General features: G+C 35.8%; 1 protein-coding gene across 2 annotated transcripts in view; it reads right to left on the bottom strand.

Moving 5' to 3' along the window:
- Positions 1-264: 264 nt before the first annotated feature.
- The window catches only part of SPAM1 (sperm adhesion molecule 1), a 36,240-nt gene continuing 17,677 nt past the window's right edge, over positions 265-18,827 (bottom strand). Inside the window, exons 2-6 of one of the 2 annotated variants that reach the window (XM_017863757.1) lie at positions 12,474-12,558; positions 10,311-10,421; positions 5,798-6,957; positions 5,279-5,368; positions 265-850 (exon numbers count right to left, since the gene is read on the bottom strand). In XM_017863757.1, coding sequence (XP_017719246.1) covers positions 362-850; positions 5,279-5,368; positions 5,798-6,751 — 1,533 coding nt within the window. In that variant the 5' untranslated portion in view covers positions 6,752-6,957; positions 10,311-10,421; positions 12,474-12,558 and the 3' untranslated portion in view covers positions 265-361. The remainder of the gene's footprint in view (positions 851-5,278; positions 5,369-5,797; positions 6,958-10,310; positions 10,422-12,473; positions 12,559-18,827) is intronic. The other variant, XM_017863756.1, reaches the window with a different exon arrangement.

Genomic DNA, 18,827 nt, shown 5'->3' on the forward strand with positions numbered 1-18,827 from the left:
ACACTCTATATCAAGTTTTATTTATCAAAATGTCAGTGTCTTGTGCAGAATGATAGTGTTGAAACAATCCTGGCAGCTTTGCAAGTGAAACGCATAATATGAGTTTCTGTACTCTAAACTGGAGTATTTACATAAGCTATTGATTCCTGGAATACAAATCCCTGAACTCATGGTTGAGAATTCATAAAACATAGCAGTGTTTGTCAAGTTCAAAGGAAATTATCATTTTCTAAGTATAGTTATTCAGACAGAACTTTCCAAAAATGATCTTTCAACAAGAGCTGCTCTTTTCAGAGATTTAATTAGTTGAAAAAGCACCCTTTAAGATGGACATATTGTTCATTTCAGCTAACCCGTGCAATTACAAACTCACTACAGATGAAATGATAAGAAACAAAATACTAACAATGAACATTGTGGTAGATAGTGTGGAGGGTGAGGTATTGTAGAAAATTGGAGGAGATCCTTCTGTCTCCACGGGAGGCTTTAGAGAGGCATCTATACAGACACCATCAGCAATACACACATCAACAGCATCAGTGTCTTTTACATCAGCTTTCTCCTTACAACTCAAAGTGGTATAACAGCTGCAATAAAATTTTTCAGAAAATTCCTCCAGGTCTTCAGGTGTTGGTTTTCCACGTACTGTGAACTTTCCACCTTTCTCCATTTGAATAGCAAAATTGTCTGGGTTGAGGTGAAGATAGTCACTTGAATTCCAGTCCTTCCTTATACACACTCCTTGCTCCTGGCAAAGCACTTGGCTACACATTTTGGCTGCTAGTGTGACGTTGATTATATAAGGATTCAGTATAGTCTCCATGTAATTGTCTAGGAGCAAGCAAGATTTCTGTAAAATTATAAGACAGAATATCAAAGGACAAGTTAGTTGATACGTGAATTAATTTAGTGTATTAAGCAATTTTTTACAGAAGAATGCAGAACCAGAGGTAGCAAGAAGTAGAAGATAATTTCTTTTTTACCTTTACCAACAAGATTATTCCAACTGTTTTTTGTAAGACTTACAAGTTTCACATGCCACTTCATTCCACTGAATTATTGACTAATTGAGGCTTAATATTCCTTACTCTTGCTCTTCCTCCATAATTCATAACATTATCAGGGGATAGAATGCTACAGCTGTTACAGTATGTTAGAGTATGGTCTCTAGGATCCATTTGCCCTGATTGGAGTCCCAGTTCCATTAGTGACTAGCTGTAGGAACTTGGGAATTTCTTAAGCCTTCTAAGTCTTAGTTTCCTATCTGGGTGACTTTGGGCAAGTTGATTAACTTGATTATGCTTCAGCTTTATCATCTGGAAAATAAGGATAATTATGATGCTTACCTCATAAAGTAGTTATGAAAATAGATTTTAAAAGAACAATACCTATAAATGTGCTGAACACAGGGGCATACCATATCTTCAGTTGACCCTCAATAAATTATAAATAAATGTAAGAAACACTACATTTGTCAGACAATTTTTTTTCCTGAGACAAATTCTCACTCTGTCGCCCAGGCTAGAGTGCAGTGGTGCAGTCTTGACTCACTACACCTTTGATCTCCTGGATGCAAGCAATCCTCCTGTCTCAGCCCCCTGAGTAGCTGGAACTATAGATACATGCCACCAAATCTGTCTAATTTTGATTTTATTCTGTGGTAGAAGTGAGGTCTTACTATGCTGCCCAGGCTGGTCTCGAACTCTTGGGCTCAAGCAATCTTCCCACCCCATCCTTCCACAGTGTTGGGATTACAGGCATGATCCACCATGCCTCGCCTGCCAGACAAGTTTAAATAGCATGGAAAAGGCTTATAAGTTGGCTTATAAATTGCTGGCTCAAATACGTTAAACAGGTTCAATTGAGTATACTTTCTACTAAATGCTATATATAGTTAAGTTATGGGTGAATAATGACAACTCTGTTACAGATTTGGCAGGGTATGAGTGATGACTAACTAAAATGATTCATCTTGAAACTGGCATGTTCTAAACCCTGGACACTATCCTCTGAGAAATATTGAAGTTGATCACTTTTTTTCATAATCAACAGTTCCATTGAATGAGGTAGTTGTGCTAGTCCTTTATCAGGCCAAAGGAAGTGGTGGTGGTAGCTATGCAGGCATGTGAAGGAATCTTGGCAGCTTCCATCTGAATATATTTCTTTTCATCTTCCTTGAGATGATGTCATCTATTGTTGGCAGAATAACTGATTGCCAAAAATGTCTGCATCCTAATTCCCTGGAACCTGTGACAATGTGAGCTTACGTGGCAAAAGAGACTTTGCAGATGTGATTAAGGAATGGATCTTGAGAAGGGGAGATTATCCTGAATTATCAAGATGGACTCAATGTAACTCATTAGTCTTTGAAAATGTAGAAACTTTTCAAGCTGGGTTAGAAACATGAAGTGAAGGAAGGAGAAATTCCAAGTGTAAGAGAGATTCAATGCGCCTTGGCTGACTTTCAAGATAGAAGAGGACCATGAGCTAAGGAATGTACTGGCCTCTAAAAGCTGGAAATAGCCATTTGCCAATAGCCAGCCAGATAATGGGGATCTCATTGCTACAAGCACAAGGAAGTGAATCTGCCAACAACCCAAATGAGCAAGTATCTTCTCCTAGAAAGGAATTCAGTCCTGCTGTCACCTTGATTTTAGTCCATTGAAACTCATATTGGACTTCTGATCTAAGACTACAAGATAACAAATTTCTTCTGTTTTTTTAACCCACTATGTTTGTTGTAATTTTTATGAAAGCAATAGAAAACTAATACACCATCCATCTTCTTAACAATCCAATAGTTTTGAATGGTATTTAGAATGAAATTCAGCTTCTTCTCTTGACTTGTGCACAATGTGACATGGTATAACCCTTTCCTCCTCTTGTACAACCTTCCCACATCCATTCTACCTTAGACATAGTAGCTATTTCACTAGCACGGCAGGTTCATTTCAAACTGCACTTACTGTTCCCACTGCTTGGAATGGTCTTTCCTTTAATTTTTACCACAATTGACTTCATCTTGTCATTCAGATGGCAGCTTCAAATTAGACAACGCCCTTCTCTGATACCTTTCTTGTTAAATTCTCCACATCTCTGTTTTAATTCTCTGTGTAGCACTTGCCATATCAAATATGTTTCTTAGTTGTGTACTTCTTAAGTACTCATAAGTTCCAAGAGTACATAGGCTTTGTCAATATTCTTCAACACTATGTTCCCAATATAAGGGAAATGAGAATTTATACCAAGTTCAAATAACTTTGCAGCTGCTTTCTCAACTCCACAGAGACAAGGGTTACACAAAGAGGAGTAAAAGGGTGAGAATGACTTGAGAATCATTAACCTGCATACTTTGTAGTCTATGGAAATACATTAAAAGTGGCTCTGTAACAGGTAAGACCTGGTTCTTATCATTTGTGTGTATATATATACATATATAAATATAAATATAAATACATATATAAATATATATATCTATAGCTCCATGGTGTAAATCCTCCTACCATGGCCAATTTCAAGCTACCTCCCAAACATTACTGAATGCAGATCTGGGAATCAAGTATACCACCATTATGGTAGCATGGCATGAAGTAGCACATTATTACATAGTATTTCCATTTATAAAGGTACAAAAGATGTAAATAATCTCAAGAGCATGGACCATGGTAAAATGAGGTAAAATAATTGGTATATTGAAATGTGTCACCTGTTTTAACATGATTTTATTGTAAGTTTTATCGTTTAATTTTAGTAATGGCAGTGATTAACAACTGGCTCACAAAACCCCTGAATATTTAACAATTAGGTCTCAGTTGGGACCGATAGGGCTGACTCTGTCACACCACCAGATCTAATAAAATGGAATGAAAAGAAATGGCTCATTTGCATTTGTTTTATGTCAATTCCAGTAACTGCAAGTAAACCTGCAATTATCGGTTTCTTAAGTTGTCAATGAATCAGAGAAAACATGACAAGTAATCCATGACTATTGATTGCAAATAACATAGAAAAAAGGGGAAGTAATGATAGATCTATTATTTAAAATGATCAGAATTTGAGAAAGGTAGCAGAAATATATACAACAGAATCTACAGGGGACAATTTTGGGACAATGCCACTAAGGAGAAAATAATCATATAAAAGTTGAAGGACTGTCTCTGGTATGGATAATACTGAAGATGATTTGAGAGACATAGTAGTAGAATTTGAATCTAAACTTAAAAGGCCACTAAAAAACAAGTGTGACACTTAAATAGTATGTCATGTCATCCTATTCATTGAGGAATGGCTGATTCACTCCTCCTCAGAGTAAGAGTGGAGTTTTCAGTTTTTTAAAAAAAGAAAAGAAAATAGTATGGAGAATTTATAAATATGTGTAAGTTTTAAATAATAGGACATTTGAGAAGGGAGTTTATGGATTTGGGGAAACAACTAATAAAATTAAGAATTTACTTAAGAAAATTATCATTTTACAATGATTTTCTGACACATAAAATAATTTACCAAGGGCCATATACCTTTTTCTGAACTTACATTTTCTGTTATTCCTTTATATTAGAGATCCAATTAGAGACAAGAGTTATACAAAATAGGCAGATGGGCTCAGATTACCTTAAAAAATTCTCATAAATGTAACTGCTGTTAAGTATTTTTAAATAAAGACTATGTCTATTCTATCCAAAAAATAAGAGATGAATACAATGCTTCTCAAAGGCTTTCTTAGACTACTAGAGTATAGACTATTTGCTAAGGTCCTAAGATAGGACCCTTGGGCCATGAGCTTCATCTGGTATTCTTCATGGCACGTTCATCATTGGTATTTCCACATCCACCAGAGAAGAAAAAATTCAGCTTCAACTCAGCAATGTCCATAGGACAGCTTTCCTCTTAGGTCAAGAAGGTTGATGAGGTGGGGGATAAAGATCTGATATACAGAATTAAACAAGAATGAAAATAAAGGAACAAGGACCTATCTTCTGATACCAAACACCATGCCAGAAAATTAAGATTGTAGTCTTGTTTTTGCTACTTAATAGTCATGTAGCCTAAAGAAAATCAATTATTCACTGAATTTCTATTTCCCCACTGGAAAACGGGTATACTATTTTCTGCCTTACAACCACCACACAAATATATTTTGATTCAGCCAGTATTACTTGAGCACCTATTACTGCCTGCTAAGCAGAGTACTACTTATTTTCTTGTTTAATGCCAAAACAATCCCCAAAAACATTAAACATAGAAATATTTTCACCTATTTTCTACCAATTCAACTTACCATACTTCGCATTATACTGAGGCTTCCCCATATTACAATTCCAGAAGCACCCAGAGCAACAGTTTCGCCAAGCGTATACACAAGTTCATCCTGGAAAATGTGACAGAAAGAGTTAGCAGATAAAAACGAAATGAAAGTGCTATACATAGGACAGTAACACCGAAGCTAAGCATGCTGACCCAATAATAATAATTTTAATATTTCCCCACTATTTCTATCTCTTGCCCAGCAATTGCCTTACTATAAAACAAATAAGATACTACTATTGTTTCAATCACTTCTATTGAAAAGACAGCAGCCCTAAGAAAGAAAAAGAAAAAAAGGAACTGAGTTCATACACTGTCTATACTACCTAATTCTCCCTGCTTACTAAGAGATAAAGACATTACATTAAAGATTAAGCATATTCTTATTTTGCATTCATAAACTAGATTTCACTCCCTTCGAAAATGATATTAAATTTCAATAAACATATTTTGTGAATTTCATTTCATAGCCCTCATACCTTGATTTACTTACTCGAGAAAGGAATTTCAAAACTTGATCAGTAAAAACTAGGCGGGCATATACAAAAACCGGAAGTGGATTTTTTGCATCAGGTATTTTGGAAACCCTGATGGCTTCCTGAACTCGATTGCGCACATAGAGTGTAGCAGCTACAGGAGACTGCTGAGTGTTCAGATAAATGGACGGGTAAAGGGCAGTGCTTTCATTCCATAACCAGCTGAGATCATCATTTCTTTTTATTTCTACATCGAAGCAACTTCCATTGTAACCGGGTTTCTTATAGTGATGGTTGTAACAATCCGGAAAAAGATAATAACCCCACAAGTGATTTGGCCGAAGTGATTTTCCCAATTTTATAGTCTCTAGCATGAAATCCTTCCCTGCCTTTTCAAATTCTTGTTTAGCTTTGTCAGTGGCCTCTGGGAGACTAAGTTGTACATTTTGTTGCTGAACCAATTCAATAGACCTATTCTTGTAAACATCTTTAGGTTTCCAGTTTCTTGCCCAAGTGGGTCTCCATTCTTCCCAGTCAATAACAGCCATTCCCAAATTGTCTACTGGCATATAAAAAATAATGTCTTGCTTAGCTTTGTCCAGATGGTCTTGCAAGGAAACCTTCTGGGGGATTCCTCCATGCACAGTTACTCCTGTGGTTATGTCTATATATGGATAGTAGCCAAGTCTATCAACATAAAATATTGTAACACCTTGCCTGGTGACGTTTATTCGGGGGCTTCCTATTAAAGAGAAGAGGCTCATATCTAGTGGCTCATCAAATTTTCCAAGGCAAAATTCACTTGGGGCATTCCAGGCCCAGAGGAAAGGCACATTTGGAATAATAGGGGGTGCTCTGAAATTCAGAGTCAAGCAACACGGAATCAGAAGGAAGGTGAAAACTATCTGGGATACTCCACTTGATTTAACAAAGCTTCTGAAAAAGATGTGCTTGAATTTTATCACTCCCATTGTAAAGAGTAATGACTATGAAAACATTTATTTCTTCCTACACACTTTGGTTTACCCAATATTTGATGCAAAGTATGAGCACAGATGAAAGGGAATGGAATGAATTCACTTTGATGGATAAAGAGGTATAATGATTAAGTTACATTTAAATATTATTATTCTTGTTGCATGTTTCAGGATTGTTTTGCAAGTTGCGTCACCTATAACTGAAAAAAGAAATACAGAATACATTGTTATGATGCATTTCATAATAAAGAATGTAAGCTTCACCAAGTTCTCAACTTTAAGTGCAGGGGGTTTAATTTCATCTTAGAAGATAGACGACCCACTCCTGTGTTTGAATCTATGAAATTATTTCCTCTCATGTATGATACAAACTCTATACTAGTTAACATTTTTCTCATCTTCCCAAATCAATACTGGGCCTACAGAAAGGAGACTGTAGCTATTTTCCTTTTGCCTTTCTGGCTGTACAGAATGCTGTACCAAGCAATGCCTTAGCAAAAGCCCATTGAAGGAAAATAAATTCCAAGTTGATCCTCTCATTCTGTTTACTGCTTCCTGAAAGACCACTTTCTAGCTGTCTTCCATATACTGAAAACAACCTTTCATAGAATTCTGAAATTTCATCTTTCTCTTTCTTTCTTCTTTTTTTCTCTTTTTTCACATTTTTTTTTTTTTATCAAAGGGGAGCAAACTCACTTCTGCCAGAAGTAGTAAATCAACAGTTTGGCTGAATGTATTGAATTGACCAAAAACTTCTACCAAACAAGTTGAAAGGCTCCTTGGTACACTCCTCAATCACATCTTACAATAATGTACTCTCACCTCTAAAGTTAACAAAACATTTTACTACTTTCCATTTTCTACTAAAAGGATTGGTTCTAGCCTAACTTAAGAAAAGCAATATATAGATTTTGGTCTTTTTGTAGTGTTTGATAAGCAAGATTGTCTTGTCATTCTGATTGTGACAAAGCAAGGTGTTATAGCACATACTTTGGCTGTATTAAACCACAAAAGTGGTACAATAAAATGGTCTGGGCTCAAGAAATTAAACTATGTATATACTCAGGATTTAGGATTTGCAAAAATTACCTGCAAGAAGATATATTTAAATGTTCTGTGATTCTAGGAGGGAACTGGAAACTTTCTTTTTAATTAGATTAGTAGTATACTGCTTTATGAAAGTATAACAAGAATTATACTATTCTTCCCAGGAACATGTATCCTTACCATAGCAAATTATCCAGTGATTTTCATTGCTGAAAATATATGACTCTAAAGAGATCACCATATCAGAATAAAATAACATTATAAAGACTATTATAGTCTCATGTTTTGAAGATAATGAATTTTTCCCCTCATGTTTACAACATACAAAGTACCTAAAGATTTTTGTAGCTTAAATACTTATAAATTTCTTTATTCAGGACCTAGATAATCTTCACCTAAAATAATATTAGGGAGAAAAGCGAATTGCTTGTAAATACCAACTGTCAATACTAATGCCTGAATGGCAGGGACAGGGAAAAGGAAATGGAATAAAGGTTTAACTTTCCCTGTATCTCAGGGAAGGAGTAAGCTAACCCTACTGAAATTAACATTTAAATCTATTTACACGTGTTCATTTTATGTAAGAAAAAGATGGGGGACCGGGCGCAATGGCTCATGCCTGTAATCCCAGCACTTTGGGAGGCCAAGGTGGGCGGATCACCTGAAGTCAAGAGTTTGAGAGCAACCTGACCAACATGGTGAAACCTCATCTCCACTAAAAATACAAAAATTAGCCAAGCGTGGTGGTAGACTCCTGTAATCCCAGCTAGTCAGGAGGCTGAGGCAGAAGAACTGCTTGAACCCAGGAGGTGGAGGTTGCAGTGAGCCAACATAGCACAACTGCACTTCAGCCTTGGTGACAGAATGAGACTCTGTCTCAAAAAAAAAAAGGAAAAAAATAAATGAAAAACATGGGGCAGAGTGAGCCTATTGAGAACGTCTCTACCCATAGAAGTCTTCAAAAAAGAATGGACACTTCTATGCTTAAAATTTTAATCAGTGAAATATCTTTTCCTCAGCATAAATCTAAGGCAAAGCCTTGGAACAGAGAACTGGCACAAAATTGAGGATAGACCTAGAAGTTAGCATCAAGAATAACATCTTTTTGTTTAAAGTATCTAATAGAGAACTTTACCTGTTTACAGAGAAAATATGACATTGGCCTAGACAAAGAATTTATGACTAAGACCCCAAAAGCAAATGCAACAAAAACAAAAATGGAACAAACTGGACTTTATTAAACTAAAAAGCATCTTCACAGCAAAAGGGATAATCAACAGAGTAAACAGACAACCTACAGAATGGGACAAAATGTTTGCAAATTATGTCACTGACAAAGGATTAATACCCAGAATCTATGAGGAACTCAAACAAAATTGAAGAAGAAAACAAACAACCCAATTAAAAAGTGGGCAAAGGACATTAACAGACATTTTTCAAAAGAAGACATGCAAGAGGCCAATAAATGTATGAAAAAATGCTCAACATCACTAACCACCAGAGAAATGCAAGTCAAAACTGCAATGAGATATCATCTTACACCAGTCAGAATGGCTATTATGAAAAAGTCACAAAAAAATGTTGTCATGGATGCAGAAAAAAGGACACACTTATACACTTCTGGTGCAAATGTAAATTAGTACAACCTCTATGGAAAACAGCGTGGAGATTTCTCAAAGGACTAAAAATAGAACTACCAATCATCCTAACAATGCTACTACTAGCTATCTACTCAAAGGAAAAGAAATCGTTATATCAAAAAGACAACTTCATTCAAATCTTCATTGTAACACTATTCACAAGAGCAAAGTCATGGAATCAACCTAAGTGTTCCTCATTGGTGGATTGGAAAAAGAAAATGAGGTATATATACACTATGGAATACTATTCAGCCATAAAAAAAAATAAAATCATGTTCTTTGAAGCAACATGGATAGAACTGGAAGTCATTATCCTAAATGAAATAACTCAGACACAGAACTGCATGTTCTCACTTTTAAGTGAGAGCTAAACAATGAGTACTCATGGACATAAAGATGGAAACAATAGACATTGGGGACTCTGAAAGGGAGCAGGTTGGGAGGGGGATGAGGATTGAAAAATTACCTGTTGGTTACATTGGTCACAATCTGGGTGATGGGTACACTAGAAGCCCAACCCTACCATTATGCAATATATTCATGTTACACACTTGAACATGTAACCCTTAATCTAAAATAAAATTAAATTTAAATATGTTTTAATGAAAAAGATACCATTAAAAAAATAAAAATACATAGATACCCTAATAGAGAACCTCATCTTCCTGGAAAATCTTAACTAATTTAACTCCAGGTAATAATGCCTGACCTTATCTCTCCACCAGTATTCCTAAGCTCTATATTCAATTTATACCTATTAAAATTGCATTTTTAAGTGTCTTCCTTGCTCATTGTGTAGATAATTGCTTCTTAAAGCACTTCTGTTAAGTCTTTGCTATCCCCCAAACCCAAACAATAGCACTTACCCAGAAGTCTGCTTTCAAAGTCCAGCCACCCAATGTCTCTTCAGTAGTATCAAGGCAAGAAGTTGGCTGGTCTCAATGTCTTCCTAGAGCATTGGTTAGTCATTAGCATCCCTTTGAAAAAAAATAAAAAAGATCATTTTCTCTCAAAATAGATTTAGAAACTTTAAATTCTGAATATATCTAAAATTCTACTTAAACTCTTATTCCTGTTGTAAAGGCATTTTATCACTGGAACACATGCTAGCTAAATCCTTTGAACTAGGAATCCCTTGTCTAAGGATAAGTTCAAAATGATTTTGTAATAAAAATTATGTAGCTACGTGTAGTTATTCACACATCTAGTATTCACCACTATGTATTATAGCATCTATGAAATGAGAAAAAAAAAAAAATCAAGTTCAATACCCAATGATAAGAAATGATTTAATATGGTATTTCAACCTGAAAGAATGTATGCAGATATCAGAACTAGTTACAAAGATAATGATGCAACATGTAAATATGTTTGCCTAAAATGCGAAGTGAAAGAAAGTACAAAACTACACACTGTTGAAGTATGCAAAAACATATATGTGCATGCTTAAGGAATTAAAATATTCAAAATGTGAAAGAATATTTGTATTTTCTGAGTGTCCATTATTTTCTTTCATCCAACTATCATACTGTTTCTCAAATAAAAAGTGGAAACGAATAAAATTTTAATGTTAGAAAATAGTTTGCCAGAACAAATTTGAATCTCAGCTTCCCTTCAGTGAGGAAAGACAAGTAACCATAAACCTCTCCACACATTATCTACCAGGATGCTTGTACAGGTGATTCTGGTTCTTGTAAGAGGAAGAGGAGTTGATGATTGCGAAATTTTTTTTCGAATAAATTTTACTGTGTATATTTAAGGTATACAACATGATGTTACGGGAAGATTAGGATTTTTGAGGTAAGGAGAGGAGAGTATCAGACAGAAAAAAAAAAAAAAAAGAGCCAAATTTCTTGGCTTAGTCCTCTGCTTTTCTTTTCCACAACAAATGCTTTATTTCCATGACAAATGCTTTCTCTCTAGAGAATCATAACAGATATAGAAGTCAGTGAAGACACTGCCTTCAGAATCTACCTTTTGGAGTTCCCATTTCCTGTGAGTTTACGTATACATTATCTCAATGGAATTAAGAACTGAATTTAGACACAATCCTCTTATTAAAATTGTTATAGATTTTGAATATAAATTATGATCATAAATATTTTTAAAAATTCAGAAATATGGACAAATATTGAAAAAGGCAAGACTATAACTTTGGCGAAAGCAAACCATAACATTACCAAAGGGGGAGGAGCAAAGAGAGTCCCAACTCTAAGTCATTCACAAGGCACCTCCTCAGTTTCCATTTCTCTACAGACCTCACTCAAAACTACCAAACTTTGTTACAATACTGAAAATGGCCTCCAGCCTCAGGAAGCCTGAGGATACTGAGATAACTTTAGTGTTCTAAATTACTTCTGTACAAACTGTGGGAATCATTCTTTAACATGAAAAATGAAAAGCAAATTTCCACGAGTGGTAGGTCCCAAGCTGATTGCCCTCGTATCCTCATCACATTTGGTAGGATGCGTGGCATTTCCAAGGTACATAGTTCATAAGTCCAACCCAAAGGCTGACTAATACCTCCAGTTACAAGTAACAGTGACTCCAAGCTAAGAGTTTTAAAGAAACTTTTAAGAGACCAGCATAATATCCCCGAAAGCGTATTTTTTCTCCTAAAGTAAAAATATTTACAAGTATTTTCATGAATGAAAGGAGCTTTTGTGTAAGATTATTTTCTAGGAAACTTCTTAAACTATTGTATTTTATAAATAAATCGACCAGAAATAGATTATCATAAACTTGATTCAACAAGAGAAGTTAATCCCATTGTAGGTGGCATTTCATCAACTCTTTTTTTCTTCCTCTTTATTATTGTTGTCATAATTATTCCTCTCCTTTGGTTCTTTCAGCCTCATCTGAACTTTCTCAGTGTCACCCAGATATGTTTTGAACAAGCCAGAGATTCTTGAGGTTAAAGAAACTGCTTAAAATGTGGCACATTACAGAACTTTGTATCTTTTTTTTACAAAACCATACCTGCTTTTTGCTACAAAGCTGTGCAGTAGAAAGAACAAAAGGCAACTTACTTTTAAAGTAAAAACTGAAAAGTTTTCCTTTAAGATGTGATTAGGTCAGAAGTCACTCCAATCTATTAGCTCTGCAGTATTTAACCTGTTGGGTGAGAAAAAACAGCCCTTTGCCCAGTCAATTAAAGGAAGATTTAATCTTTTGAAATGTTACTGTGTAATGTGGTAGGGAAACCTGTCTCTCTGAGTGTGTGTGTGCATGTGTGTGTGTGTGTGGTGTTTTAATCTCAGCAAATTCAATCTTTGAGACACAATCTCGGTCTATTGCCAAGACTGGAGAGCAGTGGCACAATCTTAGCTCACTACAACCTCCAACTCCCAAGCTCAAGTGATCCTCCCACTTCAGCCTCCCAAGTAGTTGGGACTATAGGTGCGCACCACCAAACATGGCTAATTTTTAAAATTTTTTATAGAGATGGAGTTTTGTCATGACGTCCAGGCTGGTCTGGAACTCCTGGGCTCAAGTGATCTCACCACGTCAGCCTCCCAAAGTGCTGGGATTACAGGCTTGAGCCATGCACCTGGACTTACTGCTCAGCTTTGGTTAAATTAATAATATATTTCTATAGTGTAATACAAATGAAGCGTACACTTCATGGAACTGTTTTCAAGAAAATACAGCATTTATTATAAAAGAAAAGTAATTTCTCCTTCAAAATTAATAAAATAAATTAAAATTAACATTTTCAAAATGATAAAGCAGGTTTGACATTTTTTATGATAGAAAATACTACTTTTATGAGTTTTGAAAGGAAAATAAATCTCGGAACCACAAAATCACTAAGCCAAGGGAAATGTCAACATAGGCACTATGTCAGGCAAAACTCCTTTCCATTTTATTCCTAAATAAGCTAGCTACAAAGTTTAAAAAGCTACACACCCACCTCACAATTTGCCCACAAGAAAATGCCTCCTGGACAAAGGACACACAGAATTCAGAGTCATCCCACTGAGGCTCACCTGAGACATGCATATCTGATTGCTTCCTCTACCTTATTGTTTATATAAAAATGCAGATTCACTGAACCAGACTAAATTTTGTATTTAGTGGAAGGCTGATCAAGGACTCAAAAGAATGCAACATTTTGTCTCTTATCTACTTACAATCTGGAAACCCCCCACCTCAAATTGCCCTGCCCTGCTGGACCAAACCCATGTACATCTTACACATATTGACTGATGTCTCATGTCTCTCTCTAAAATGCATAAAAGCAAGCTGTACCGTAACCAACTTGGGGACATTTTTCAGGACCTCCTGAAGCTGTGTCACAGGCATGTCCTCAACCTTTGCAAAATAGACTTTCTAAATGCATTATGACATATCTCAGATACCTTTTGGTTTACAATTTGGTGATCAGTGGAAGGGACTCTACATGGAGGTGGCCCCTGACCTTTGACAAATCTCCAGCTGGCTTGGTACCAACTTGAACTTTTATGGCTCCAACCAACAGGACAATTTGCTGAGCCCTAGAAGCTTCCCTCCCTCCAGAGAATCCCCAATCACCCAAAATTTGGTTGAGATCTAAACTTTATTTTGCTGTACAACTCTTTTTCTGAGTTTTACTTTCTTCCAACAAGGAAGGCAAGTTTTTCTGCTTTCATGACAATGGAAAGCAGGTAACTCATCTCTGGAGTTTGAGCTCGCTTTCCAACAGGGAAGGCCAGTTTGAATTTTTTCCTGCTTCTAGGATGGTATAGAGCTGTCTTCAGCCTGAGACCCACTCCTAGGTAAGTAGCTGAATTGGGATTTTGTCTTGGATAAAGTTATGATTAACAGTCAGCTGGTCTTAATTCTCCTTACCATTAGAGTGTTCAGTAATGATACTGTGGGTTTTTTTGTTGTTTGTTCTGGTCTTTCTCTCTGGTCTCAGAGTTGACCAACTCTACCTGACTTGGTCAAACCTGAATGAGAATTCCAAATTATGGGGAAAAAGACCTGTCTGAATTGGCTAAAATTCCTCATAACTGCAAAAGAGAGGGGGAAAATAGTGCTTGGTTTCTATGTTTGTTTCCTTTCTTAAAAAAACAACCGTTCTTTCGTTTACTTTTCTTCACCCTATTCCTTCCTCTCCTTTCACCATCTTCAATATCACGAAAATCTAAAGAGGCTTCTAATGACTCAAACCCCCGAAGGAACTCAGAACATGGGCACCACTTGCCCCTTTTTGGGGTGTTCTGTTTTCTTTGTAGAGTTTCAAAAGTCATGGGCAGATTCTTCCTAGGTCTAAAGGCCTACTTTCCTGTATTTGCATTATCTGACCTCTTTGGCTTTGGAGGGTACCAAAGATTGCCTTGTACTGTGAAAGGATTTGACCTTGGCATGTGTAATGGTGGACAAAAGCTAACAAAGTTAAAGCTGGCTGAGGACAGTTACAGGAAGTGGTCTTCACCGATTTTTTTTTTCCTCCTAGGAAGTTGTTGTTTAGGATCCTAATTCTAATTCAGAGATGCATTCTGAAGAATCTTTTTCATTACCTTTACTCACAAAATTAGTCTAAATTGGCTTGACTGTGCTTTTCCGTGAGAACCTGAACTGTCATTGTCACTGATAAATGAGAGACTGACTTTTCTCAGCTCTGAAGAGAAAGGGCATTTTGCTCTCTCAAGTTCCCAGCCAAAAAGCACCCCTGGGTACCAGGGGCCAAGTTGGAGTGTCTAGGGGTTAACCCCCGTGACATGTAGTGGCCTTATAGGGAACCACCAACAAAATTAGTTTAAAAAGGCTCATCCAGTAAGTGCACATGGAAGCTGACCACTTCACACTTTGAGCTCTTGCAGAGATGCTAGACCTCTGGAGAGAGAAACTGCAACAATAAGAGGGCAGAAATGACTCAGTAGTGGTACAATGTGGAGTCCCGCCCACAATTAATGGATATTAAGTTTCCATTAATATCTCATGGCTAGATTTCGGAAGTAAAAGCTGTAGGATCTTTGTGTGTATGAGTGTGTATGTGTGTTTGTGTGTATGTACACATATTTTGTTACGTTTTTGGCCACAAGTTACCAAATTGGGTTTAAAGTTAAGGAGTACTTATAAATGAAACAATAATTCCAAATGCTTTTCAAGTTCACATGACTTAAGTAAAACCTTTCATAAGCTAGTTTTAAAATTATTAGTAAGTAGTATTAGAAATGTCTTAAAAATTGTCAGCGTGTATTTTTATTTGCATTTATTGGTCAAGAGATTTCATACTTATCCCTTATCCCTTTCAGAAGGTGTCAACATTGGCATAAGGGTAATTAAACGATAAACTCAGCCCAAAATGGAATGATCTTTGCTTGTATAATTTTTTATAAATAAGATGCTAATATTGGTTAAATGAAAACAGCTAAATCTTGAATTAGTTAGTAAAATAACCACATATTTACTCTTAAGGTTCTTACTTAGGTAAACTCCTGAAATTCACATGCTGTAAAATGGGATGACAGGGAAATAACCTTAAATGATTACTATCACAGTTTTCATGAATAATCCAGGTAAACTATTAAAATAAAATAATTGGGTAGATGTAATGGGATAAATACTTGTAGACAAATATCATAATTTAGAACCTAAAGTTATATTAAATTAAATAATAGATATTTTATTAAATGGGTATTTTCCAATTAAAAGTATGTAGAGTAGGAAACATTCTTTCTAAAAAAAAAAAAAGATGTGTTCTTGTTAAAAGATGAATACTTTTGTCTAATTCAAAGCTTTTTTAAAGGTTATGTATAAAACAAGGTAAAACTAACCTGAAAATAAGAGAGATGTAAAGAAAGTTAAAGAAATAAAGTAGTATTTTGGTAAGAAAGCTTAAAGAAAAATAATTTTATATGCAAAACAATCTTGTATGCTAAATTTTTGTCCCAGAATAAAATGACTGGTTGTTAAAGAAAGAGGGATGTTCAGGACAACCATGTTCAAACATGTCATGAATGGTCTGTGTAAGTCATAATAAGAGGGTTTATGAAAAGAAAAAAATTTTATATGATCAAGTTGTCTATATTTAATATTTTTAAAACCCCACTTATATGCTAAATAATTAGTTAGAATAATGAGATTTTCTTAAGGTACTGCTTTACTCAATAAAATTACAAGACTTTATAATTTTTTGTATGCAAAGTTCAACTTTTACTGCATCTCAGTGTTTTCAGGTCTCTCTCCCCTTTTAAATGGACTGAAATAATAATTCTTTCCTTCAATTCATTTTCAGCTACTGTAAGTTTTTTCTTTGGGTCATAATTGTTTTGGCCTGATGCTAATAATGTTTTATCTTGAAGGTCTAAAGGAAATGTTTTCTTCCAACATAATATTCTCTGCTCTTGGCTTTAAACTGCTCAGGAAGCACCTCCTATGTCTAATTAATTCAAGTACTGTTCTCATTAGGTCTGACGTGAAGATTGTCTAAATGAACAGCAGTCACATTGCAGAAGGTCTTTTCTTTTTTGTTGTTGTTGTTGTTTTTTTGTGGGGGGACTGAATCTCGCTCTGTCGCCTAGGCTGGAGTGCAGTGGCCGGATCTCAGCTCACTGCAAGCTCCGCCTCCCGGGTTTACGCCATTCTCCTGCCTCAGCCTCCCGAGTAGCTGGGACTACAGGCACCCGCCACCTTGCCCGGCTAGTTTTTTTGTATTTTTTAGTAGAGATGGGGTTTCACCGTGTTAGCCAGGATGGTCTTGATCTCCTGACCTCCTGATCCGCCTGTCTTGGCCTCCCAAAGTGCTGGGATTACAGGCTTGAGCCACCACGCCCAGCATGCAGAAGGTCTTTTCTTTTGCCTTTTGGTAACTGGGCCTAACAAACAGATTTTACATTTTATCAAAAAAATTTCTCTGTCATTATTATTAAGTTTGGGTTTGCTTAGGAAAAAACTGAGATTAAATTTTTATTTAATTAAGGTTATTACATCCTTGTAACTTTCTGCATGTGCTTTTACAGTCCTTGTGTCATTGAGTACAGAGCTTTGACTTCTGACTCAAAAAAAGGACCCTAAATCTTGCTAAATCTTAAACACTGACAGCAGTTAAAGCCTCATCTTCAGACCCAGTAGAAGATGCCAATCAAAATAAACTGTGTTCATGAGACCCAGGGCCAGAAACTAAAACTATTCAATTCAAGTCCTAGGGACTATAGCAGAAGAGCTAGGCATGTGAGATCATAAGGGCTGATTTTGAGAGAAAATCAGTTCAGTTTCTCTATAAATTAACCATTAATGTTGAAGGCATGCTGAGGCAAGACCAGAATATGGACCCCTGTGTTAGATTAACAAGATTTTCTTATTTTTTATTTTTTTATTTTTTTTTTGAGACGGAGTCTCACTCTGTCGCCCAGACTGGAGTGCAGTGGTGTGATCTTGGCTCACTGCAAGCTCCACCTCCCGGGTTCATGCCATTCTCCTGCCTCAGCCTCCCAAGTAGCTGGGACTACAGGTGCCTGCTACCACGCCCAGCTAATTTTTTGTATTTTTAGTAGAGATGGGGTTTCACCATGTTGGCCAGGATGATCTTGATCTCCTGACCTCGTGATCCACCCACCTTGGCTTCCCAAAGTGCTGGGATTACAAGCGTGAGCCACAGCGCCTGCCCAACAAGATTTTCTTGGAGCATTAACCCACTTCTTAATAAAAGGTTATAAAGGTTACAAAAAGGCTTATGGAAATCATATCTTATGGTCAAGATAATTAAAGTTTTATAGGCAGTTTATAAGATTTGAGAGACATATTTAATTGACTTCCTTCTGTCTTCATTAAGGCTTACTGTTTGGGAAAGTAAGTCTCCTCTCTCAAAGACAGAGGTTTCTGCTTTTGTTTTTTTAATCTTTGAGTTATCATTTTGGCTAAATAAATGACTTACTTTATAATGACTGTGATCCTATTTTGTAATATCAAGTGTTCTAAACATTTTATATTTAAAAAACTTTCCAAAATCAAATTCTAATTTTGGTCCTCATAAATTTATTGATATTAGTTCCCTAAAGTTTATAAGAGATATTTGGTTTATTTGATATAATAAAATCATACAGGAAGCATTGTCAAATATGAAACAATGTTTAACCTTCTTTGAATTATATTTACATAAATGTGTTATTAGTGTGTGTTCTGGAGTTGTATGAAATTCCTGTGCTTCTAATACATCTTAGCATATGTTATCAGTAATAATTATGATTATTATGTGAAATTGTTGTATTTCACAGAAGTAACCAATTTTTTTGTAAACTGTGTATTTAACTATGACTGTTCTAAGACTTTTGTCATCCAGTTTTATTTTTATCCTTTTCAAAAGGTGGCATTATGACCAGCACAGGATTCTGACAGGTGCTCTTGAAGACAGGTTTCTGGTAACTTTGGAGATTGTGACACTAGAATAGAGGAAA

Source organism: Rhinopithecus bieti, unplaced genomic scaffold, assembly GCF_001698545.2.
Source record: "Rhinopithecus bieti isolate Rb0 unplaced genomic scaffold, ASM169854v2 scaffold_70890, whole genome shotgun sequence".
NCBI classification, from domain to species: domain Eukaryota; kingdom Metazoa; phylum Chordata; class Mammalia; order Primates; family Cercopithecidae; genus Rhinopithecus; species Rhinopithecus bieti.